Here is a 25,005-nt window from a genome sequence, read left to right as displayed (position 1 = left end):
AGTTCGGATAAGCGGTAGAAAATGAATGAATGAATGAATGAATGAATGAATGAATGAATGAATGAATGAACGAACAAAAATAAATAAATAAATTGTAAAAAGGACAGAAGAGAGGGGAGAGTTTGCACTTTGGTGTTTGGTGCGTTCAGCTACCAGCATCCAAGAGATTTATAAGCAAACCCCCCTTCATCCGATAACGATTCGCTCAGAGGGAGGAGAGAGGGGGGGGGGGCGGAGAGGGTGGGAGAGAGAGAAAGAGAGAGAGAGAGAAAGAGAGAGAGAGAGAGGGGAGTGATCGTATCTAAAAGCAGTGTGCAGTCTCCACTCAGCGCATCTCTCCGCACAGATTCCTGCTGCGCAAACAGCACTGCGCATTTCTCCTCATTTCTCATCAAAGCCTCTTCGAAAACAGCTTCACCTCTAATCAACTTATCAGACATAGTGGAAGAAAAGAACAAGCGGATTCTGCTTGTGGCTGCAGGAGCGACATTAAGCAAAGAGTGAACTTTAAGAGAGATTTTGGTGATCAGGATGCGGGACTCTGTGCTGCTGCTGCTGCTGCTGGTGTTCGGGCTGCTGCAGGAGGCGCGCGCGCAAAAACTCTCCGCGCTCACGGTGAGTCCAGGACGCGCGAGTGGATGACGAGGATGATGATGATGATGGTCACTTTAGGAGAAGAAATGTGGTAGTGTTGGCGGGAAAAACTTGTTTATGGTGCTGATTCTGATTATGAGAACTTGTGAGACAGGAGAGCACGCGCTCAGTAGAGCAGATCACTAAATAAATAATAAAATGAATGCATGCCAGAGCAACATCTTGTTAGACAGATGAAGCAATACTTGTAGATGATGACTTTAGAGACAACACATATGAACAACTCAATTGCTTATGCTTCTGTACGTCAGACAACAAACACATAAAGTATTACTGTGTTGGAAAACTTTTGTAGAGGTTGATAATGATGATGATGATGATGATGCTGGTGATGGTATATTTAATGTGTCAGTGTGTCTACAACAAAATGTTCGTGTTATAAATACAATTTTGTGTTAATTAATTCTATACACTGCTGCGTAATCATCATCATCATCTTCTTTTTCATCATCATCATCATCATCACCATCAACATCATCATCATCAATATACTGAGGAAAGTGTGATGGTACAGGTAAGGTTCATTATGATGTGCCCATGGCATGAGCAGCTTTTTCTCTCTGCTATGTTCACTCCGGATAATTATCAAGCCTGTGAAAGTTTAAAGGAGGTTGAGCATCTCTGTATTATTAGTATATTTCAGATACAAAGAACATCTTTATTTGGTTGGGAGTTTCATTGATACAGTAATAGAGTGATAGAGTCGCTGCATCACAGCCTCTGAGACCGGGTTAATGTCTATTGTGAAGTTTTGAACGCTCTCCTGTGTGGGTTTTCTCTGGGTTCTCGGGTTTTCTTCCATGTCCCAGATATATGCACATAGATGCATTGACTGAGATAAATTACCATTAGGGGTGTGTGTGTGTGTGTGTGTGTGTGTGTGTGTGGTGACCTCAGATGGACTGGTGTTTCTGGGGGTATGAATGAATGAATGTTGCTGCTGCTGCTGATGATGAAGCACTTATTCTACATTCAGTACATGCTGTGTATTTATTTATCTATACATTAAGTTTCTACATTAACTTTTATGGATTGGTTAAAATGCTTACAGATTCTTTCATTCTTTCTTCATTTCTCAGTCAAAACATCAAAGCTTTTTTTTTTTTACTGTCAGAAACCTAAAATCAAAAGACAACACAATTTTTTTGTCTACTTACTTCTTTACTTAGTTCTTTTCAGCAGAATCAGTAATAAGTGCAGTTTTCACTGCTGAAAAATTTCCTAGTCTCAGAGTCTCACTGTACTCTTGAGAACTGTTCATTGTGCAACCCCAGACCAAGCTTATACTTTGGTCAGCTTGTGTTATTGTGAGGTCGTTATTTTTAGGCCACTGAATCTGGCACACACTTTGAGAACTGCTTGACCAGCCAAGATTTTTATGTAGGTGCTGAAAGTCAGGTTCGCACGGAACTGCACTAGCTGGTGAGAAACTCAGAAAGCACCTAAAGTGTAAAGCTTTTTTTATAAGTTAAACTTTACTCTGTGTAACATAACACATGCTGAATCACAGGTGCACTATCAGTACACATCCTCCTGACGCCAGGACCTGGCACAGTGTGGAGTACCTGTCCACTGCCTGGAACAGTGTGAGATTCACAGCCCTGCCAAATACGTAACAGCTTCTGCGGCCAGCGGCGTGTGTACACACACACACCCAGCACGGTGACTGCGGGAAGCCGCTCTTCATTACCCCGTAGCCACCAGAGACAGGCTTATGGGAGCAAGCAGCAGGAACAGAGCTGGCTTTGATAGAGAAGTTAGCCTGAGCCCTTATGGGAAACCGATACTCTGTGCGTGCCAGCGAGCTTAAACATGTCAGTTGAGGAATAGGAAATAGCCCACTTTATAATCCATAAATGTTGGTAAGCAGTCAATATTTGCGTCTGTTTGACAGGCATTGAGATATAATATATGCCTTAGTCTGAATAACAGCAGCAATTTTAACCTTACTGTCTAATGTTTGGTCTTTAGATATAATCAGCATTAAAATTTTAGACCGCAAAGTTGTGTAGATTTCATGTAAATTTTGGGCTTATCTTTGTTTTCCATCTAGATCTGGTTCAGTACAAATGTGTGTTGAATGTTCTTCCAGAGCCAATCTGTGGTTTTTGGTGTGGTTTTGCATACTGGGGGATTGGGAAAGGGGGCATTGCTGGTATTTAGTGTGTCTAACTGGCGGTGATGTGAGTTGTTAGCACCATGGCCAGAGATGCAGTAGCTGTCAATGTTTCCCCCTCGCTGGCATCTGTTTCCCTGCTCGTCTGCACAACGCCAGCTATCCATGAATCGAGGGCCTTTGGCAATTTGGTCTCAAGGGCATCTACAGGACTGCGCATATTTGCTGGGGTAAAAGTACAAATCGACCCAAGAGTCAGATAGGAGAGGGAGCAAAATAAATTACTGAGTTCCTACAGGTTTTTTTTTTCTTTTCTTTATTTTTTTTTTTGCTACACACTTCGCACGCTTCACAGTCCATGCCAGGGAAAGCCAATTTCACAGTAATAAAGTAGAATTGGTTTCTTAAGTTATCCTGTTTTAACAGTACAGATCCTCTTACAGATTGGACTAGAGACAGCACTCTGGACGAAAGATCAACCAACAGGCTTCGAGCTATCCAAGACTCGGATTTTGTTCAGAGCTTACAACTTTAACCCCCTGACTTGGTGTGTACTGTGGTAAACCTTTAAATTCGGAAATAAACAAGAGATAAGAGCTTGATTCTGAGATTTCGACGTTGCCAAGAGCCCAAGTGAGCAAACTGTCCATGCACTCGGGGTGAGAGGGATGACATCCTCTGTTCCCTGTCAATCACAGTGACACTAGGTGATCATGGGCATCTGTGAGCTCGTGTATGCGGAAGAGGGCAAAAAGCACTTCTATGTGACACAACATAACCAGTAGCCATTGGCTTCATGTGTTGGGTAAATGGGAGAGCTGTAGAATGGGTGGAAATTGAAAAATACCCAGTATTAGTATATTATATATTTCCTTTTCTTCCTTCGGCTGCTCCCTGTTCGAGATCGCCACAGCGGATCACGTGGTAAAATCTAATGAGAGTGCGCGACCCTGCCGCTGGACCATCTGGGTTTTTTACCCAGCAAAAAAAAAGCTTAGTAATTCAGTAATGATCTTGCTTATGTGATATCAAACAAGCACAAGTGCAAAAATATGCATGTGTATGTGCATATGTGTAAAGGAGGGTACTGAGGAATGTGTGGTGTCAGCCAGGATACCATCTGATTTAGGGGTTAGATCCACCTCTGCTGCCCCCTGTCTCATTATTTGCTGGTCATGTAGAGGTGTCTCACGACCAAATGTGAACAAATAGCTTTGGGTAGTTAACCGTGCTCTGTTGTACTCGTAACCAGGAATGTGGGAGGTAGCGTTGCATTGTGCAGACGCACACACCGCATTCTTGCGTGTGCCTGCAGACACACGTACGTTCACACGCAGACGCTGGCTTACTCGTTCAGGGCATCTCAGTCCTTCAGGCTCAGGTCTTTAGTTCCCGCCAATTCCTACTCGTATGTATATGAAATTAAACACTTATTGATACCACATTGGGGGGGCATGGTGACTTAGTGGTTAGCACGTTTGCCTCACACCTCCAGAGTTGGGGGTTCGAATCCCGCCTCCGCTTTGTGTGTGTGGAGTTTGCATGTTCTTCCCGTGCCTCGGGGGTTTCCTCCGAGTACTCCGGTTTCCTCCCCCGGTCCAAAGACATGCATGGTAGGTTGATTGGCAAATCTGGAAAATTGTCCATAGTGTGTGAGTGTGTGAGTGAATGAGAGTGTGTGTGTGCCCTGTGATGGGTTGGCACTCCGTCCAGGGTGTATCCTGCCTCGATGCCCGATGCCTGAGATAGGCACAGGCTCCCCGTGACCCGAGGTAGTTCGGATAAGCGGTAGAAAATGAATGAATGAATGAATGATACCACATTTAATTTTGTGTAATATCCACAATCACTTACATGATCGCAGTATACTTTAAACAGTAGCTTCCTTTCTTGTGTTCTTTGTCTCTCGGGAAGTTCGGTTGTCAAGAAACTGGAAAAGACAGACAGCAGAGACTCCTTCCACAGATGCTAAATACTTTAGAAATTATCGAGTGTTAAACAAACAATCCGACCTTCGGTTAAAAAAAGAAATCAGCACCTTCTGACCAATCACAATCGAGAATTAAGGTATCGTGTAATGTAATATTAAATAACTAACTAAAAATTCGGTCACTGCCAGAACTTTGTCCTCGCCTGTCTACCCTTTCTAACTACCGAGGTGTTGATAGCTGCCTCTTCGTGCAACACTCTCACTGCTGCAGGGTTTCTACACTTGAAATCCAAGTCCACCCGTTTCACCACATTTCCACATTGAACTAATATTTTGCGCAGCGTGACTCAAACTTGGGAAGGAGAACGGCTCTAGTATATTTTTCTAACTCGTAGACAGACCTACCAGTGTTATTGTGTTGTTTTTTTATAACAACCACAGAGAATGGATTTTGTTTTGTTTTGTGGGAAAAGTCTGCGTGAGTCACAGTACGTGGTATTGTTTTAATCACGAGGTTGGTATTTGACAGAGCTTCTATGATCATGATCGTGAATGTCTTCTTGGTTTGAGCGGCTAAAGCATGCGAATGCCTTTGTCCGTGTGCGATTTTTTTTAACCCATTCCAAGGAGTACTTCTTTTTTATTTTGCATATAAAATCTAATTCGATTTGTTCAGATTTGGAAAAATGTGCATGCATGTAGAAATGCACCTGTGAAAAGCACCTGCGCAGACAAAAAAAAAATTCCCGCTTTTTTCTTTATCGTTAAATCTTTTCACAGTGATTAAAGACTTTCCCCCTTTAATAGCCTGGTTAAAAGCTGTCACTTTCTCCCACTTCCACCAAGCTGGAGACTAATGAGTTCCCAGCCAATCCCAGGAACCGTGCAATAGAAGTGCTTCACACATCCATACCAGCCTTGTTGATTTCCACCAGTGGCCCCCATTGACCCCTCACAGCTGGGGTGTTAGGGGCAAAAAGATCGGGGCCCAGGGCCCCTCTAGGGCAAAAAGAGGAGGGGTACGCTGGACCTCTTGGATTTACCCGAGCTGTTACACTGCACAATGTGCTCTCTGCTGGAAGCTGGCCTCCACAACGCAGCTTTTCAGACCCACAATGCTTCGCTGCCTTCAGGGGGGGTAATAGGATTTGGGGTTTACTTTGCTGGTGGGTCCCTGTGAAAGAAATGTATTTGCTTGTGTGCAGCTTTGCTCTCCCACATGTTCGCTTAAAACTGTCTGTCCATAATTTTCATTTCTATAGCCTAGCTCTGGGACAATTCAGCTGTAATTTGAAAGAAAAGGAGACTGAAGAAGCAAGAAAGAATGAAAGGAAACGCAGAAGGCAAGATTCCTGGGAAAGGCACTAATTTCGTAATAAGCGATTCTTTCCGTCTCATTTTGTTCGGCTGTGTGCCGAAGAAGACAATACCAGTTCAGCAAATTGTCAGAAGCCATACATCAACGCCAGCTGCCCGTTTCTCTATAACTCTCTTACACACTTTAATTCTTGGTGGGATCTCATGATACAATCTGAAAACATTCATCAAGCAGGGTTAACTCACACTCAGGCAAATAGGCAGCCAGGTCTATACAGAGGTACTGTGTGAGGAGTATGAATCACAGTTAGACTATAGTGAACCTTCAAGCTATTCACTTCAACACTCCATTCATCTGCTCTTCCTGTGCTGTTGTGCAGCGTGAATGCATTGTGTTCGTCTAGCAGGAAAGCCGAACTCTGGCCTTTCAGAGCCGCTGCGCTAACCGCAAACGATCCGCATTGTATTCCCTCTCTTCTTCGGACCAGTTTGGTGTCATCTGTTTGCTATTCTCTTCGTCTGTGGCCTGTCTGTTTGCTATGATATCCAGCTTGTCCATGCTGGGAGGTAGCAGCAGTTGTCCATTCGTCCTCTTTTTTTCCATTTGGACACTTGCGACCAGCTGTTAAAACTGAAAAATGACAGTGTTTGACAGTCATAGTGGGTGGCTGGAGAATCCCACAGGGCTTGTGAATGGTTTCACGTCGTAGTCTTGGGTTGGACTTTACTGTCCCCTTTTGTTTCCGGATTGCCTAGTTTCAATTGGCTGAACTCTGCGGTGGAGTTTTATTATCGAGGTTTTAAAAACCATAGCAGTTGGTCCGGGCTGACATTCCCTCCTCGATCAGCTGTTGATCTGAGATGACGATCTGGAGACAGTGAACTCTCGTGTCCTGGGGCGGCCTGAGAAAATGCTTGACATCGTGAAGATTTGTAAAGTTCTCAGCTCTACAGACGTTGATGAAGACCAAATCATCTCATGCTCCTACTTCATCTCAAAGTGCAGGTGCATCACGGATGTCCTGACACGTCTGTATCTGATTACAAAACAGATTCATTAGACTTATGTCCAGTTCACTTCAGAACGCAGCTTGACCACAGTGTGATATTCATGTGTAAATAGAGATAGTGAGGTTTTAGACATGTTTATGCTCACTGTCCTGAGCCAACACGAGGTTTGGGTAAAATTATACAATAAATATATCTCGTGTACATGTTTTGAGCTTGTCGAGGCATATTATAGACAGAAAAGAATTTTTTTTTTACCCTTTGGCGGCTTGCCAGTATTCCGTCACGGCAAAATGCATTTGTTTGCTGAATGTTTTTACATTTTTTTTTTATATTTATTTTGTTAGCTAGATCGTGCATCTGGTTTTGTCAGTAGGTGAATAGGTGTGGTTTACATTGCCTATATAGTGCATGTGTGTGTGTGTGTGTGTGTGTGTGTGTGTGTGGGCATGTGATATACAGAAAATTTGATAGAAAACATATTAATGTACATAAATTTGCCCTGATCTCATTTAAATATTAATGTTCTATTTACTTTAGGAAAAAAAATCATATATTAACGGATATATGTGACAATGATTGAAGTAAATATTTTCAAATAATATTATTCATATAGACAAAAGCACGTGAAATTATATCGTAGTTGGAACTGTAAAATATATATATATTTTTTTTCATTTCATTATTATTTCATTAATGGAAAAAAAAAGAACCATAAATGAATCTTTTTCGTTCTTTCAGTAAAAATGTAAAGACGGTCATTTTGCCCGGAATCTAAGGGCCTTGTCTCAATTTCTCACCGGCACAAACTCAAGCTGGTGCCTGACAACTCCTTCCAGCCTCCCGCAGAGACATCTGACAGCACATCCACGAAAGACGGAGTGAACAGGGCACGAGGGCACAGCTGCAGAGAGATAGACAAGGGGGGGAAGGAAGAGAGAGGAAGACAGGACGAGTGCGAATGGGGGAGCAGGGTGAGGGGCCTCGGTGACCTCAGACAGTGGGACACTGTCAGTCAGGAGCTGGAAACACACAGACCCCAAACAGCACTCGCAAAAAAGGAGACGCTTTCATGCACGAGTTAATATTCATTCGTTTCGAAATGGATGAAATAAAGCACAAAAAAAGGAGAAGACGAGGGGGGCAGCGGGGCGAGTGAATTGAGAAGAACTATTGTTCTTTTATTGCCTGGTTTATATTCGGTTGAAGCGGAAAAAGTGAAAGAAAGGACCGAGAGTTCACGCCGGCCACTTATACACATGAAAGGGAAATTAGCGAGTCTTTTTTTTTTAAAACCTCTGGCTTCAGCGGCACATACATTCATCACACACACTCCTGATCATATAGACTAACACACGCACACACACACACACACACACAGTCTTATTCTCTTCTCTTACATAAATCCATGTAAGATTTATAGCCAGAGATGACAGAAGTGCTGACGCCCTTCACCGTGGGGCAACTATTCCCTAAACCCTTTTAGTCACCCCTCTGCCAGGTGCACACCTCTTCAAACACACATTCAAACACACACACACACACACACACACACACACACACACACACACACACACACACACACACACACACACACACACACACACACACACACGCATTCTCACATACACACACGCTCATTTGTAAGCTGTCATGTAGAGCTAATTTTCTGGACGTGCAACGATTTACCCGACAAAGTGTCTGTTTCCTTTCCTCTTTACTGATTTACGACTGAGGCGTGGTCCTGCGGCCTTTGAGGCCTTTGAGGCTCTGAGGCTTTGTGGTGAAGAATTAGCGGTAAAGAGTGAGTCATTTATTTAAAAGAGAGAGAGAGAGAGAGAGAGAGAGAGAGAGAGAGAGAGAGAGAGATATTGAAAAGCTCGGCTTGTGGTTTTATTTTTCCGTGTATAATCACAAATCCCTCTCGCATAAACCCCACACCTGTTGACTCAACAGAGCGTGAGCAACTTCATGCCCACTCTTGAATATTTTGCATGAAATGTTACACTGGCTAAACAAAGAGCAGACACATTTAGAACGGGGTTGTTGATTGTAAGTGTGTGTGTGTGTGTGTGTGTGTGTGTGTGTGTGTGTGTGTGAGAGAGAGAGAGAAAGAGAGAGAGTGAAAATAAGAGAGACAAATGAGGATGAAATAAAAGCTGCAAATGTCAACAGAAAGGCTTCCCTTTTCATCTCGCATATATTCTGTGTGTGTGTGTGTGTATGTGTGTGTGTGTGTGTGTGTGTGTGTGTGTGAGGCAGTGCACAGGTGTGAGACTGACAGACAGACAAAAGCATCACATGTGACCATCTTTGAACGTCTCGTTATGCTTCCCAGGCAAGACAAGGCAGGGAATGGAGCTGTGAGTGGCAGAACAGACTGCGTGGATGTTACTTTTATTCAGGATTTGAATAAGCGCTTCACCGCATGAAAGGTCGAGCTGGAGGTCGCTAGTGAAAACGCAACAATCGGGGAACACCTGCAGTTTGACGAGGGCTTAAAAAAAATTAGCTGTTGCTATTATGAAACCATTAGCGTTGAGCCTTACAGAATAATGGTCGTATTATGGGGACAAAAGTCTCCCAAACGACGAAAATCCATCCATGATAGCTATATTTCTACAGCAAGCATTATTCATACCTGAGCTCGATCTTAACCGAGTTTCTCACACTTCTGCCGTTTCTCCCTTTGTGTGTTATGTACTGTGTGCTTTGATTTAAACATTCAATTTCATCAAAGCCAATCTTTCATAAAATTACCAGGGGTGTCCACGTCACGGCTGATTTGCATAGGGTGACGCCCACAAAACTCCAAATGTAGTTCCAAAAAAAAAAAAAAAACCTTTCTCAGAGGAAGTTATTTTGACTGGCGTCTATGCCAATAATAAAAAAAAAACGGTTACTTAACAGCACCCCAGGCCTATAAAAAAGCCAGGATCATAAGCCGAATTAAATAAAAGATGACTAGGTGTGAAGTAAATGAGGTGAAAGGAAGACAGAGGGGAAAAAGTTGGTGACTAGATGTGAAGTAAATGAGCTGAAAGGAGACATCTCACAGAGAAACCTTTATCGCGGAAGGATCTTCATAAATGTCGTTTTGTTGTGTGTTCACTCCATGTGCTTTTGTTTATGTTTGGTCATGTGACTTTGTGTTGGTTTGCTGTCTCAGTCCCTGACAGCTTATCCAACTGTGTTCACCTCTTCTGTGTTTTAGTTTAGATCTTCTTGTCTCATAAGCCCAAGATGTTAGCATTAGCATTAGTATTTTTTAGCATATAGACTGTTTTTCCCTGATTCCTGGTGTATGGATTATCTCCTATCCCTGTTTGATGCTCTCTGTTTATGATTTTTACCCACATAAAATAAACACTGACTTTATGATGTTGTTCTTGGTTTCAGAAAAGTTCACAATTATCCACTTGGGAAGCAAAAATTATTTTCATGTGTTTCGTGTCTTTTCTTTGAAACACACTGAGTACTTGTATCCCTCAACATTTCTGATCTAATTTCTATAACACGTTAGCAAACATCCATACTGCCCTTACGTGCATCTAAAAGCGTTTATTCACTATATATATATATATATATATAGTGCTTTGAGAACACGTGGTGAAAAAGGAAAAGCCGTAACACATGTTTCATAAGACAAGTCTTAACACATGCTAAAAACATACAGTATCTGCAACCAATTTTGTCCAATGCTGCTGACAATGCAGCAAAAAGACAAAACCACAAAAATTTGCATGCCAAACCAGGCCTTACTTGCCTTATTTGCTGCCACAATAGATCTCTTTGTCCTTTTGTTCGTACCACTGATGTTTTCAGATATCCTGCCAGCTCGGATTTTCATTTACATTTATTTACTTGGCCGACGCTTTTGTCCTACGAACGAAGTCGAATAGAATAAGAGCTGGTAGAAGAGCTGACAGTGATGTAAGCACCACAAGGATGGGTTTCCACTGACCGACCAGAAACAAGTGCAAGAGAGACATAAGGGAGAACAAAGAGCGCCACAATGCTACACAGTCGCATAATAAAGCCACGAAACAGAGCCACAAGAATAAAAAGAATAAGGATTAGTACATATTACACATCCAATAACAAATAAACTGCTATATTTTAGTAGTGCACTTGTCAGTTTGATGAATGATTCACAGTGAATAATTTTTTTTATTTCATTTCCAGTTTTAGTTCATGACCTGCGTCTCGTCTCCACTTATGCACACGGTGTCCCGGATTCACAGATTTCTGGATTTCAAACATCTTTGTAATTCTGACTCGCTCCAAAATATTTATTATGTTACTCTATATTATTGATTTCAGACTTTACCTTCCTGTTGTGGCTTCACTGTGCTGTTTTTTGTGTTTGGGAATTTTTTGCTTGAAGCCGAGCAAGATCGGATCGATTCTGTTGTCTTTTCTTGTTGGTACTGTATCTTAATAGAGACAGCTTGAACGAGTTGTTATTCTACGTGATTTTCCGCAGCCCAGGTTACATCGACTGGATAGCCATTGAAATTGAAATGAAAATCCTTTGTAGGTTTCTAAAACGCTCTCTCTCTCTCTCTCTCTTTTTCCCTGCTGCAGTTCCTACGAGTCGACCAGGATAAGGAGTGTAACACTGATTGCGCCAATGCTCAACGCAAGCCCCTGTGCGCGTCTGACGGACGAACCTTTGCCTCGCGTTGTGAGTTCCAGCGCGCCAAGTGCCGCGACCCCCAGCTGGAAGTCATACGAGGCTCATGCAAAGGTCAGGATTCATCAGACAATCTTTCACTTCTATTTAAATAAACTGAGAATGTCTCAGTAGAGGAACTTTAGATCAAGTCTTCTCGGTCCTGATAGATAAAAAAGCGACTTTATTGTTATCCTGGAGTAACGGAATGGTTTTCATTACCAAGCAAGGTTAAAGGTCAAATGAACTACACAAACCCTCCTATTGTGTTAGGATCTCTAAGGAGGATTTGGTCAACCCCTAAACCGTCCTCGAGTCTCTTCTCTCTACTCAATGACCCCTTTCACTCCTCTGTTCTCTTCACGTCTGTCTCTCTATCACCTCTTGCCCCTGCCACCACGTATAAGAGCATAAAAGTGAGTAGAAACACAAGAAACACAAAAGGAACGGAAAAACAGAGATCACCAGCTTTTCAGTCATGAAGTGTCCCAGAAATAATCATTATTTATAACTGTTGTCATGGCTACACAGCATGTTTGGGACGATCGGATCTGTTTCCGTAGGAAGTCGTCCAGCCTTGTAGAGAAAACGGGTGCAATTTTATTAATCCCTCGGGATGCCGATAAAGATAAGGATATGTTTCTATGTCGAATGAAAACATTAACCCAATGGGAAGAAAATTGTTGAAAGCCAGTTTTAGAGTGAAAAAAAAATAAATCAAAGCATCGGCGATCACAACATCCTTCAGACTGTCCGAAATATGTGGATAAGCATAAAAATCATATTGTGTGGAGCTCTCGTGCTGGGACATTTTAATCTTCCATACCCAGACCGTATGATTCAAGCCTCCCATCCATCACTCTTTCCAGCCCTTTCTCATCCTCGCTGTAGACGTTATTTGTGTTTTTTCCATACAGGAAAAACTTTGCAGCGTCCTTCTTTTCTTCTCATCCTTCTCAACCTTTTCCACTAACCCTCTCTTCATCGATCTATCTGGACCAAGTGGCATAATTTCCCGTAGTGTCTTTTCTTGTCGCTAATCTGTAAGCCACTTTTATTCAATTTCTCCATTTATCAAAATTCTCTCATTGTCACAATAACAAATTTTTCCAATCATCCATCCATCCATCCATCCATCCATCCATCCATCCATCCACCCATCCATCCCATGCCTTGTCAACTTGTAGTGTACTCAGAATCTTATGCGGGTGAGTGGTGCTGTAGCTCTTCAATCTTTTTTTCATTAGCATCAGCAAGTAAGGCTGTATGGAGTTATTTATTTTATTTATATTACCACAAATCTGCTGAAATATATATATATATATAGAGAGAGAGAGAGAAATGACTCATCGTTATTTTTATCCGGTTTATATCTGAGGTTAAAGCCGTGCTGTTCTCCTTACACCAGACTCAGACAAACAAAGACAGCACTTGCAGAAGTTTCTTAAGTTTTTCATTCTTAACCTCCCTGTTCCTCCGTTTGCATTAACCCCTCTCTCGCACTAGTCGTCTTTTTCTTTTTCCTCCCCATCTGTCTTTTTTCTTATTCTTTTTGTCTAGCAGACTGGGCAGTGTGTCCGTCGGTGGCATGAGGTGCCACCTCACCCGTCTGTGGCACCAGGATTACAGCATTGCTCAGTGGAGAAAGTGAGCATGTGTCATTGGTGAAATTCTGAGCCACGCTGGTGGAGCTTCAGTTTGTGGCTTCATGTGTCGCTGCCAACACTGAGAGAGTCCACTTAGTCGGTCCAGCGGGAGTGATGAAGACGTGTGTGTGTGTGTGTGTGTGTGTGTGTGTGTGTGTGTGTGTGTTGGGGATGTGTGGATTCTCTGTTGATGAGTCTGGTAAAAGAAGTCTGTTGTTGCTCTTCCCAGTCACGCATGAATCTCCTACTTCTGTAACCTCTCTCTTCCTCCCTCTCTCTCTCTCTCTCTCTCTCTCTCTCTCTCTCTCTCTCTCTCTCTCTCTCTCTCTAACACATGCTTGCACACTTCATTACATACTGAATATAAATCGTCCATTTTTCCTTCTGTATTCATATCCATAATTTCCCTAACATCCAGGAAATAAAAAAAGGCTTTTACCACATTAGTGGCACTGGCAAACCTAAAGAATGTATCCGGCTTCTTAAATCCCCCTTTTCCTCCCTCTTTTGTGTGATTGCTGCAAAATGGATCAGACTAATAGCATTTGCAGGATCTTATTTTACTGTGCAGAGATTTAGGTTAACGATGATAGAACTAATAGATATTTAGGATTTCAATCCAAAGTGGGTGTGGCCTATCGTGACATCACGGTATTTGCTCCCAAATTTGGTCACCTGCCAAATTCCCACCCATGACCCAGAGCTCCCAAATCACAGTCGAGGATGAAAGGAGGACCCACTGCTGCTTTCCGAGCTCCAAAAATCGAAACAAACCGCCACCGTGACCGTGACCAGGCAACTACTAACGATAAAAGAATGAATCCGTTCACGTTAATGATGCAAAAACCTCGCGCTCATGCAGTTTTTTCTTGCATCCCACTGGACCTTTATTCTCAACTAGATGCTCTTTAAACATTTCTGTCCAAAAATATACCTGAATAAAGCACATCATATTGGTAACTGTAGAACATTCATTCATTAATTCATTAATTCATTCATTTTCTACCGCTTATCCGAACTTCTCGGGTCACGGGGAGCCAGTGCTTATCTCAGATGTCATCGGGCATCGAGGCAGGATACACCCTGGACAGAGTGCCAACCCATCTCAGGGCACACACACACTCTCATTCACTCACACACTATGGAAAATTTTCCAGAGATGCCAATCAACCTACCATGCATGTCTTTAGACCGGGGGAGGAAACCGGAGTACCCGGAGGAAACCCCCGAGGCACGGGGAGAACATGCAAACTCCACACACACAAGGCGGAGGTGGGAATCGAACCCCCAACCCTGGAGGTGTGAGGCCAACGTGCCCCCCTTAGAACATTACCTGCTCAATCCAAATGATATATTCGGTTACACACAAATCGTAAACAATGAACGTAATGTGAAGGTTTTCTTGTTTATCGTATTAGTTTTCCATCAAAGGTGCTAATAAATTTTTCTGTTGATTAAACACACCTGTGCTGTTGCTTTAGAAACATCGAGGTGCGCGGCTGAGAAGAAGTACACAGAGCAGCAGGCCAAGAAACTTTTCCCACAGGTGTTCGTTCCTGTGTGTAATCCGGACGGCACGTACAGCGAGGTGAGCGAACTGTGAAGTCGAAGCTCCATCAGCATTTAAATGTGAAAGTATACATATGTATCAAAGTGACGTAAGGAATAAAACGTGATGGTTGTGTGCTGTTTTGAACATTGACCCGAGATTCGACCGGCTCTGTGGTCCGTATTAAAAATGTCTGTATTATAAATAACAGGTTCATGTAACAGCTAAATTCCTGCCAGTAATTATATATCCGAATGGGTTTACTGGTGAGCGCGCTGATGTGTCTGTGTTATGGCCTTTTCTCTGTGGTCTGATTTTCAGTTTCATTTCATGTCATAACACTCTGAGTACCTCACAGACCATAATAGCTGCACGACTGTGAAAAATGCTGAATGCAACCCACTTGAGCTGTTGCGTGACCAAATAATTTCAAAAGCCAGAGATTGAGTCCAACAATAAGAAAAATGATCTTGTTAGCTTCCGAGTTAACAAGCTCAGTTTTCTCAGCTAAGTCTCTCTCTCTCTCTCTCTCTCTCTCTCTCTCTCTCTCTCTCTCTCTCTCTCTCTCTCTCTCTCTCTCTCTCTCTCTCTTTCAGGTCCAGTGCCACAGCTACACTGGTTACTGCTGGTGTGTATCACCCACTGGTAGACCCATCAGTGGCACAGCAGTAGCCAATAAGAAGCCACGGTGCAAGGGTAAGGATCATTATCTCACTTTTCTTTTTTAATTGCAAAATCCATTTATCACTCCACGTGAAACTCGCCTTGAGGCAGAGGTTTCTACATATATATACATATCATGTTATAGATATTATATCATTATAAAAAGTTAGTACTCGGTAGAGCAGCCCGAATTACAGTATGAATGTCTTGACAACATGCGAACTGAATTTTATGTACAACTCTAAATAGTTAGCTTTGACAACTAAACAAGCATGAGACAGCGCTGCCAGAGCTGCCAACTGAACAGAAGTCTGAACACTCTGACACACCGAGCTAGTTTGGAAGGATTACAGCCGACTGAAAACGGCTAACGATCGCCTAAGACGACAGCTGATGTTATACGCGATGTCATGCACGTATGTCTCATGCTGACAAAAATGGAAATAACTCCAGCAGGAGCAGACGTCTGTATTCTTAATTAAAAATAGCAACTGGAAGAACCAGTATTATGGAAAAATGGCTGTGTTCCCTACATCCTAAATTGCATATTACTGTACTAAGTAGTCCAAATATTTACACCACCTACCATTATCTGCCATACTATTTAGACATTGGTGTAAAAATATATATATGAACTTGACAACACCTGGAAGAAAGGACAAAATATCATGTATCACAATATTCCATCCTAAAACACGTTAAGTAAGTTTATCCCGAAATATTCCAGATATCTTTAGTGATTTTTGTTCTGATCTGTCAGCTGGTCGTGTATTTTCGTCATTTCCGAGAGAAGTTAGCGGTTGTCCGCATCTCTGACTTCACAGATGACTTACAGTTTTAACTGAAGCTAGAATCTAGAACAATCTAGAAGTAGTGAAGATGTTCTCGCGAATGCTGGACTGAAATTTTACAGAATGCAGCACAGCGATATGAAGCAGCCGAGTTCCAGGAGACTTAGCCTGGCTAGCGTGATGGTATTGATAGCGATATTAGCGTATGATGATTTGTACAGATAAAGCTCTGAATAAAGGGCTAAAGCATCAGTCTAATTAGTTAGAGATGACATCAGGGCCAATTGACCACCAACATGGAGCTGCAAGACATTTAAACCGAAAACAAAACAACATAGAATGTATTACAAAATAAATCATGACGATAAACTAAATGATAAAGATACAAATGTAAGACTCATTTAAATGGATTATTTCAGGCCAAAAACAAAAGGTGTACAGATATAAACAGTACAGAAAGTTAAACGTGATCAGCGAAGATACTGAGAGATTTCAGTACACGCACCATGTACACGAGTACACGTAGTCCCAGCTGAATCCTTCAGCAGAACCCGGTGTGAATAACCGCAGTAAGTACAGTATGGTGATGTCGATCGCTGACAGGTTGTGAGACGTGTTCGCTGGTGCGACACATTAAAGCTTCAACAGGAGTCAGCTTTTCGCTTTCGTCTTGCAGCCACGAGCCATGTGGGAACGAATACAGGCGTCTTGAATCTCTCACTCGACCTGTTCGCATTAAAGCAGCCTTGCTTTCGAACACGGTTAGAAAAAAAAACATTTAACCCTCCCGAGGTCCAGCCTCAAGCAGCCTGCCAAAACTATCACATAACCAAAGCCACCTGCCTTCCTATGAGCTGCCAGCTCCAGAGACGAATCAGACAGGAAGTCAGTGTCCCCCGATGACTGCTAGAACAATCCGCATGCTTTGCCTCGCGCGACTGCGGCGGCCAATTAGATAACTATTTTAATTGCACATGCAAGGGTTTTAATCAATACAACATTGTTGCTTGTTCAACACAGCTACAGGATGGTGTCATTATGTTGTCCTGCAGTCTTCAAAACATGCCTGGATGTCACACAGGGTCTTGAGACATGATTTGGAAGACAACTTTCTGATTATTAAACATAACCAGGCCTGGTGTGAATTTCTTCATGCTGTGTTCGGAGTGCTGTTATATATTACAGCTCATTGTGTAGATTTTCTTGCATGGCATGCTGATGTCAAGACTGTAACGTGTTGACATGTTTTCAGGCTCCAACCATGAGAGGGTCATGCCTCGAGATCCAGGAAAACCAGGTACATTCCGTATGTCGCAGAACGCATGTTTGCATGCAAGCATAATATTTTTGACATGGTATTTGTATGTATCTGATTGTTAAGCGTTTTGTATACACTTTACCCTTTTTTCTTCTTCCTCTCAAGCGTCCACTATACAGTACGATCATGACTTTTATTAACGCGTCTCATTTTACAGCAGACTGAAACAGCAGCATTTAACTCATCTACCTCATGCAAGCCACATCACCATTTTTCCCCCTCCAGATTAAGAGCCTTTAAAAGTTCTTCACTAACAAACCAACTTTCCTTCCAGTCTTTTTCAGAGGCAGAGATTGCCGTCTTGGCCCATTTCACAGTTTCCCTTTTCTGTTTCGGTTTCTTTCCCTTACAGTTGGATTATTACTTTATTTTAGCTGTGGAATTGTACTTTCCTACATAAGATGACACTTATTATACCCAAGAGGGAAATTTATTTGTTACGGCAGCTTGGATGTAAAATAGAGTCTACATACTGAAAATAAAAAAAAACAAAACATATTGAGCCATATTGAGAGTTGAGTTCTTCATACATTGTGAGGGTTTAATATACACTCACTCTCAGTTCTGACTGTGGACCTAAATATATTTGAATGTAGTGAGGAGCAGTCGAGCTTTACTCTCTGACAGTTTCATCACAGTATATCAGAACCTCATGAAACTTCATCTCAGCATGTTTATTAAAGAAAAATCTGGCAACTTCAGAGATGCTTTGCATAATCTGAATGGGCAGCCCAGGAAATTGACTGAAGCACACGCGTGATCCGACTCTGAACACACAGTTACACACTTTCTTTGTGTAAATATTGTAAATGTTGTGTCCCAGACTCTAAATCCAACCCAAACTGTGGCCAAAATAATAAAAATTGAGATATACAAATTAGTACTGACTATACAAAATATATCAGTTACCAGTTATTATACTGGAATGTTGAGTATTTTTAAGGAGTAGTAATTATTTTCCGGCTCACCTGCACGTGACCTCTGCAGATAGGAAATATTTAAGATCATGCAAGTGCAGCCATTGTGCTGTCGAAGTGACGCTCGGCTGGTTTTCGACGCCAAGCAGAATGAATGCAGTGCGAGCGTGAGATGGACACTCATCAATGAATTCCTCGAAGACCTTCCAGACCAACAATAATAAGACAACAATGGATCATGGGTCATTTTGCAAGGGTTTTGCAATCGCTTCAATTCCCTTCTAACAGAAACTTGGTAAACAGTTATATCCATGAAGACAAAGAGACCGAAAGAGTGTAATATGCACTCCATGACCAAAGATTGCTTCAGATTGCGATCTTTCTTGGCCTGGCTGAGGTGGTCGACTGTTTCATCATTTGGGTCGAATGATTATTAAAGAAAAAAATGGATTCCGTCGGTATGTAAAGAATACAGCAGAACGCCACATGCTGTTCCCGGAAAACGATCAACTACAGGGTGGTGTAAAGAAGATCGCTAGAAAACTCTGACACCGCAGGCTCTTTCTAACACTTCTACACGTTTTGTAATTCTGTTTACATCCAGCGGTCTGAACACGGCTCAACCGGTTGCCTCAAAAGACCTTAAAAACTGTTGGGTTCTGTTTGCTTTTAGCATCATGCAATATTATCATTACTCCATTCAGACAATAAGAGCAAACTTTTTTTTTTTTGACTTAGATTAAATATGAACGAAGGAATCTTGTTTAAAAAAAAATGTATCTGGACCAAACTGCATTAGTTTTTAATAACAGATTGAATAAAAAACAGACTTTTGGATCTTCTAATAAGGATATGACCTCATCTCACCAGGCGTCGACACAGCTCTGTTACTCGCTTTTCCTCGAACATAACATGAGCTCTTTCGTATTAGTTTCAAATACGCAGTGCAAAACTTGTGTATTTGTGTGCATTTGAATCTTGAATCTTGCATCAGCATGGTGTAATGGACTACATATGGACTTATACACAGTTTTTTAAGACTATTTGTTTTTCAAACAAAACACGATTATAACCACTATAATATCTACTCTTCATTTCTTTCTGATCTCTCCTCCTTCCCTTCGTTCAGTCCTCTCCTCTACTGGCCGGGCCATGTGCAAATAGTTTTTCATCTATAACAAGTTTTGAATGTTTAGCTTACTTTTGTAATTGTAGTTTCCTTGCAAATCTTTTCCATTCTAAACGCAGATGATGAGTCTGTCGTTCTCGTCGAGGAGACGCAGCCGCCAACCGACGAAGAAGGTTCGTGATGATCATCGTTTTAGACCATCTATAATGTAATGATTTTTTGATCTCTTCCCATCGGTGGTGTAGTAATTCTGATTTAATGAGAGCTGATGATTTATAACTCATGCTTACTCGCATACTGGTGTTTGGAGTTTTCACGTAGAAAAAGAACAATGCTGTGTTATTTTTATTCTTCTATATAGAATAGATGATTTACATGCAAATTTGGGAAGCTTTGGTGGTTTTCTACAGAATTCTAGCCAGCTGTGTAGTTTGTACAGGTATAGTATAATAAGCCCGGGAAACCATGGCAACCGACAATTAAAGACAGCATCGCTTGCTACATAAAAAATTGCTGGTAGTGTGAATGCATCATGACATTTTTGTAGAACCTCAATTTTTTTTTTTTAGTTTACGGCAAAAATGTTCAATACAATTCACTGATATTGTCATGTTCCCATCTAGACAAAATCACCCAGTACCCGACTCTCTGGACCGAGCAGGTGCGCAGCAGAAAGAACACGTCAAGGACACAATGTGAGTTTAAGCTCCATGCTTCATTCCCTTTTCCCTGAGCTCTTTAGTTTTACATTTTCAGGATTTATTTTTCCATAAAACTTGTGGATTAAGTGTCCAGAATTAGATCCAGATCCGTGAACCTGCTAGTCGCTCGCTCAGAAGTGCTAATGTGTGTTTTTGTGAGTTCATGCTGCATGCGTTTTTGGGAAGTTTTATTATGTATTTACGAGGAGCGCTGTTTTTATGTGCGTTGCATCATTCGTTTGTTTTTGAAGTCGCTGTTTTCTGCATGCTTGTTTGAATTAAGATTTTTGCTTAGTTCGATTCATCTGTACATTACTGGCCAAAATTGGCTGCAATGAATTTACTTAAAATAAATAAATAAATAAATAAAAGACTATTTGATGTCATCCAGGTACTAAAAACCTTGTAAAAAAAATGGCGGGTATTTGTCGCCATGACGCTTTATGTGTAACCAATCAGCATCCAGAAGTGCTGCTAGCCCCACCCACTAAACGCTATTAGCTGGAACACACACACACACACACACACACACACACACACACACACACACACACACACACACACACACATATTTTTATATGTACCAGTTTTTTGTAAATTAACCTCACTGACTAACACACTGAGCAGTTATATGTCAACATGCACAGCTTTGAGCAGCATAATTCTTCAGACAGCTTTTTTCCCCTCATTATTAACACTTGTACGGTCCAAAATCCAACACAAATCCCAAATACTGTGCTGCCATATGGACGTAACTGCATGGAGAAGCAAAGCCTGTTCTAAATCCCTCTTGGAAATAGGCGACCTTATGCACCAAGGCAGCACACGCACAAAAAAGTGTGCATGAACCGTTCGATTATGATGTCCGGATGATTTACGATCAATAAAACCCGTGTGAAAGCAGTTTGGCCGGAGCCGCATGCGAGGGTGTGCAAATAGTTTGATTGTGACATCTTCATGATTTATGATCAATAAAAAGCCGGCGTGGGGATGGTTTTCATTAGTTAGTTGTTCTGTGGGTAAAGCACTGATTATGTCTTTACCAGCTGCTCAGAGCAGAGAGGACAAAAATATGTGTGGGATATTGTGAAAGAAAGAAAAGATAATAAGGTTCAGTGGGGCTGAGAAAAGGAAGAGAGTTACTAGAGAGACGAGTGTCTCTCTCATTCATACTGTGCTTGTCCAATTTGTAGTAAAAAGAAATAAAAAAGTGAAAGAGATCAGAAGTCTTTCTCTCATTTGGATTTTTTAAAAAAAATTCATTTATTCTTTTCTGGATGGGTTTAAAACGTTACTGGAGATCAGTAATGATGCTTTGGTATGGCATTAGGCTTCTAAAAAGAGAACAGCCGTGATTGAATCCTGATGTAGCACTTGTAGCAAAATCTAATCTTTTCAAGTCAGAATGCATTCCCCATATGGACCTTTTATTCATTCAGGGGTAATGTGTGTCGTGCATGTTAGGGTTTTGTGTGTGTGTGTGTGTGTGTGTGTGTGTGTGTGTGTGTGTGTGTGTGTGTGTGTGTGTGTGTGTGTGTGTGTGTGATATGTGTTTGAAGTTGAAATAACTAAGATTTAATATCTTTTCAAGACTAAAGCGATATAGGGTATGTACATGTACGTGTGTGTGTGAGAGTGTGTGTGTTCCCTTCCTTTACTCTTTTAGCCATCCATCCATTCAACATGTAGTGATTTGCACAAGTTTTCACCGCCCTCTCGTCCTCATGTACCTTCTTTACCTGCTCACAGTTTATTGATGGGATGTGCCAAATTCTTTTCCAAACTCCTACTTTTCCAGAGTCCAACTTTTCCAGAACTTTTTTGCTGGAAACTTTATGTACTTTATGTTATTGTATAACAATAATTATCTCTCTGTTCACCGAAACACCTCTATACACTCGTCTGTTCTTTTGTAGCATCTTCTTGTGATCAAGAGCAGCTGACAGCACAAGAGGAGGCAAGGCAACATAAGAACGATGCTGTGTTCATCCCTGACTGTGCCCAAGGTGGTCTTTATAAGCCAGTCCAGTGTCACCCTTCTACTGGCTACTGCTGGTGCGTTTTAATAGACACAGGACGGCCCATACCTGGGACCTCCACCAGGTGAGATAAAGCATTTAATTCAGTGCGATTTTAATCGTGATGGATTCTGTAATATCAAAAATATTAAGTGTGTACAAAGTACAAGAATCATAGACTTTATGACCGCAGCAGCAGTATTAGATATACAGTAGATACAGTCTCCATGTGGAACCCTTCACAACTAAAGAAGGTTCCCTTCTTCAGCTCAAGGATTTTTCACATCTGTTAAACTGCTGCTGAAACCCAAATTGGTGTTTTAGAGCTTCCAGGAAAATGATTAGTCTTTTACAGAGTTTTGATGATTTGTATTTGTGCTAAACGTTTTGATTGTCCAATTTAATGCTCTCTAAACTGTATATGTCACACCCCTAGGGGTGGCTCTTGTCCTATAACAGGAGGTGATTCATATGTTGCTTTCTCTGACTGAATGATTCCTTTTTTATACAGCACCAGCGTCTTTCCAGCAATAAAAATAAATAAATAGCTCTCATCAATCTCTTTGCAGTTGTAGGTTGTGCCTTACCTTAAACACCATTGATTATGTATCAGAAGGTTATATATCAATATCTAGGACCAATTTACCTCTAAGAAGCCATTCAATGGTGACTTTAAAGCCGGTTAGCAGGTTTCTTCAATCTTTCATCTAAAGATGAGCTAAACTGTGTGGCAGTTTTACACAAAGAAGATTTTTGGGCTCAGTTTCTAATTTTGGATTTCTCCCCTTCATAACATTTTGCTGCTTTTGCTGGTATGAAATCTCCTTCAGAGATTTCTGGGCAACAGGCAGATGACAAATGGCTTATATCCTCTTCAAAAGGCATCACTGAGAGCTTCCAGATCTGACATATCCCTAGTGATTTGAAGGGGTACCACCGGGGTCACTGCTCGGTCCAATTAAATTTTAATACACATGGAGATGCTTAGATGATATTGTACAGACTTAGAGTATGGTTAAGATAGACACGATGTGTACACAACATGTACACAATAATAGTATTCGGTCCAAACATGCCCTGGGTTTAAAATTGAAGATTGTTTGGGAGATGGTTAGTGGTAATGCAATAGAAACTTTTTTCTATTCCTCTGCTAGCATATTTCTTCCCACTGAGCTGGTAAATGATCTCAAATCTACTTCATCATTTAATAAAAAGTAATAAAAGCCTTTACACACAGCTATGTAGAGCTACTGCATGGATTAAGCTGACAACATGTTTATAGAGAATCAAATTTTTCTACAGACATTTGAAAAACATCTTTCAAATTTCAGACAGTTTATTTTATGGCATCGTAAAGAAGCACTTCTTGCATGTTGAAAGAGGAAACCCCTTTTCTTTCCTTTTAAAATGGTACATTCCTTTTGACCCTAAAGTACATTTAATATACTCTTGGGGGCAGGGTCCATTATCCAGCTTACAGTGAGGTCCAAAAATGTGCTACGGGGTCCCTCAGGGTTCTATACTCAGCCAAATCTGATTTCGTCTTCTTTCACATATATGTTGTTCAGACAAAACAGTTAAAGCAACTTTTAGCTTTGAACAAATTAAACTACAATCTGTGTGAAATGTGTAGCATGTGCAGCTATACTACTTACTACGATTAGGGGTCAGAGCTACTGATTGAGCGTCAGGATCGCTCTATAAGCCTTATAGGATCTCTTTTCAGTGGAGTATTGTTGCAAATTGCAACGTATTGCTCGCTGCAGTATCGTGTTAACAAAGCTCAGGGCGGTGTGCCAGAATGCACATTAGTGCACTTACAAGGGTCTTCGCCTTTTCCATCTTTCCGTCTGTCTTCCTCTCTCTCTTTCTCTTTCACTCCTTCTCTCCTGTTCATGGTCTTACTTGGCCATGTACCCATGTACGCAGTGACTGGAACTTGTTCATTTTCCGAGCCGGCTCATGAATACTTCTCTGTGTCCCGTGCACACTCTAACTCTTTTCCCCCTCTTCCTCCTTCGTTTTAGTCTTCCTCCACAATTACTGTACTACTTAACAATGTTGATCATGATACATTTTTGTCATTGACTGTTCCTTGGTATTTTTCTTTTACACTTCATTGCATTGGTGCACTTGCACTTATTCTGACATTATGCGCTCGTTTAGTCCAGTAGACCATGACCAGTGGATTACATGCTTTCCTTCAGGTCCAGCATCCCAAATGGAGCCGATTTTAAATCACTAGTTTGCTTTTCAAAATTTCAGTACGCCATAGATTTCGCCCAAGGTCTGTGGTGTTTTGTTATTTTACAATGCGCAAGAAGAGCCACAGTATTTTATTTCCAGAATGTTTGGATTTTGATTATTATTCCATCATTTATTTATACAAAGAAAACCATTGAGCTTTGTGTGTGCTTCTCTCACCACAGATACGAACAGCCAAAATGTGACGGCAATGCGAGAGCACATCCCAACAAACCCAAAGATCTGTACAGGAGCCGACATCTTCAGGGTAAGTGCATGTGTGTTTTTACATCTCCACTGGCCACATTGGCTTAGCGGTGATTGCGCTA

The 25,005-nt window shown here is 41.5% G+C and overlaps 1 protein-coding gene across 2 annotated transcripts in view; it reads left to right on the top strand.

Annotated features, from left to right (window-relative positions):
• The first annotated feature begins 282 nt into the window (after positions 1–282).
• smoc2 (SPARC related modular calcium binding 2) overlaps positions 283–25,005 on the top strand; it is a 33,339-nt gene continuing 8,616 nt past the window's right edge. Inside the window, exons 1-9 of one of the 2 annotated variants that reach the window (XM_047812980.1) lie at positions 283–615; positions 11,613–11,775; positions 14,828–14,934; positions 15,492–15,591; positions 17,602–17,646; positions 19,800–19,886; positions 20,337–20,408; positions 22,331–22,517; positions 24,862–24,944. In XM_047812980.1, coding sequence (XP_047668936.1) covers positions 532–615; positions 11,613–11,775; positions 14,828–14,934; positions 15,492–15,591; positions 17,602–17,646; positions 19,800–19,886; positions 20,337–20,408; positions 22,331–22,517; positions 24,862–24,944 — 928 coding nt within the window. In that variant the 5' untranslated portion in view covers positions 283–531. The remainder of the gene's footprint in view (positions 616–11,612; positions 11,776–14,827; positions 14,935–15,491; positions 15,592–17,601; positions 17,647–19,799; positions 19,887–20,336; positions 20,409–22,330; positions 22,518–24,861; positions 24,945–25,005) is intronic. The other variant, XM_027165859.2, reaches the window with a different exon arrangement.

The sequence above is a fragment of the Tachysurus fulvidraco genome, chromosome 4 (assembly GCF_022655615.1).
Source record: "Tachysurus fulvidraco isolate hzauxx_2018 chromosome 4, HZAU_PFXX_2.0, whole genome shotgun sequence".
NCBI classification, from domain to species: Eukaryota; Metazoa; Chordata; class Actinopteri; order Siluriformes; family Bagridae; genus Tachysurus; species Tachysurus fulvidraco.
This window is presented reverse-complemented; position numbering and strand designations above follow the sequence as displayed.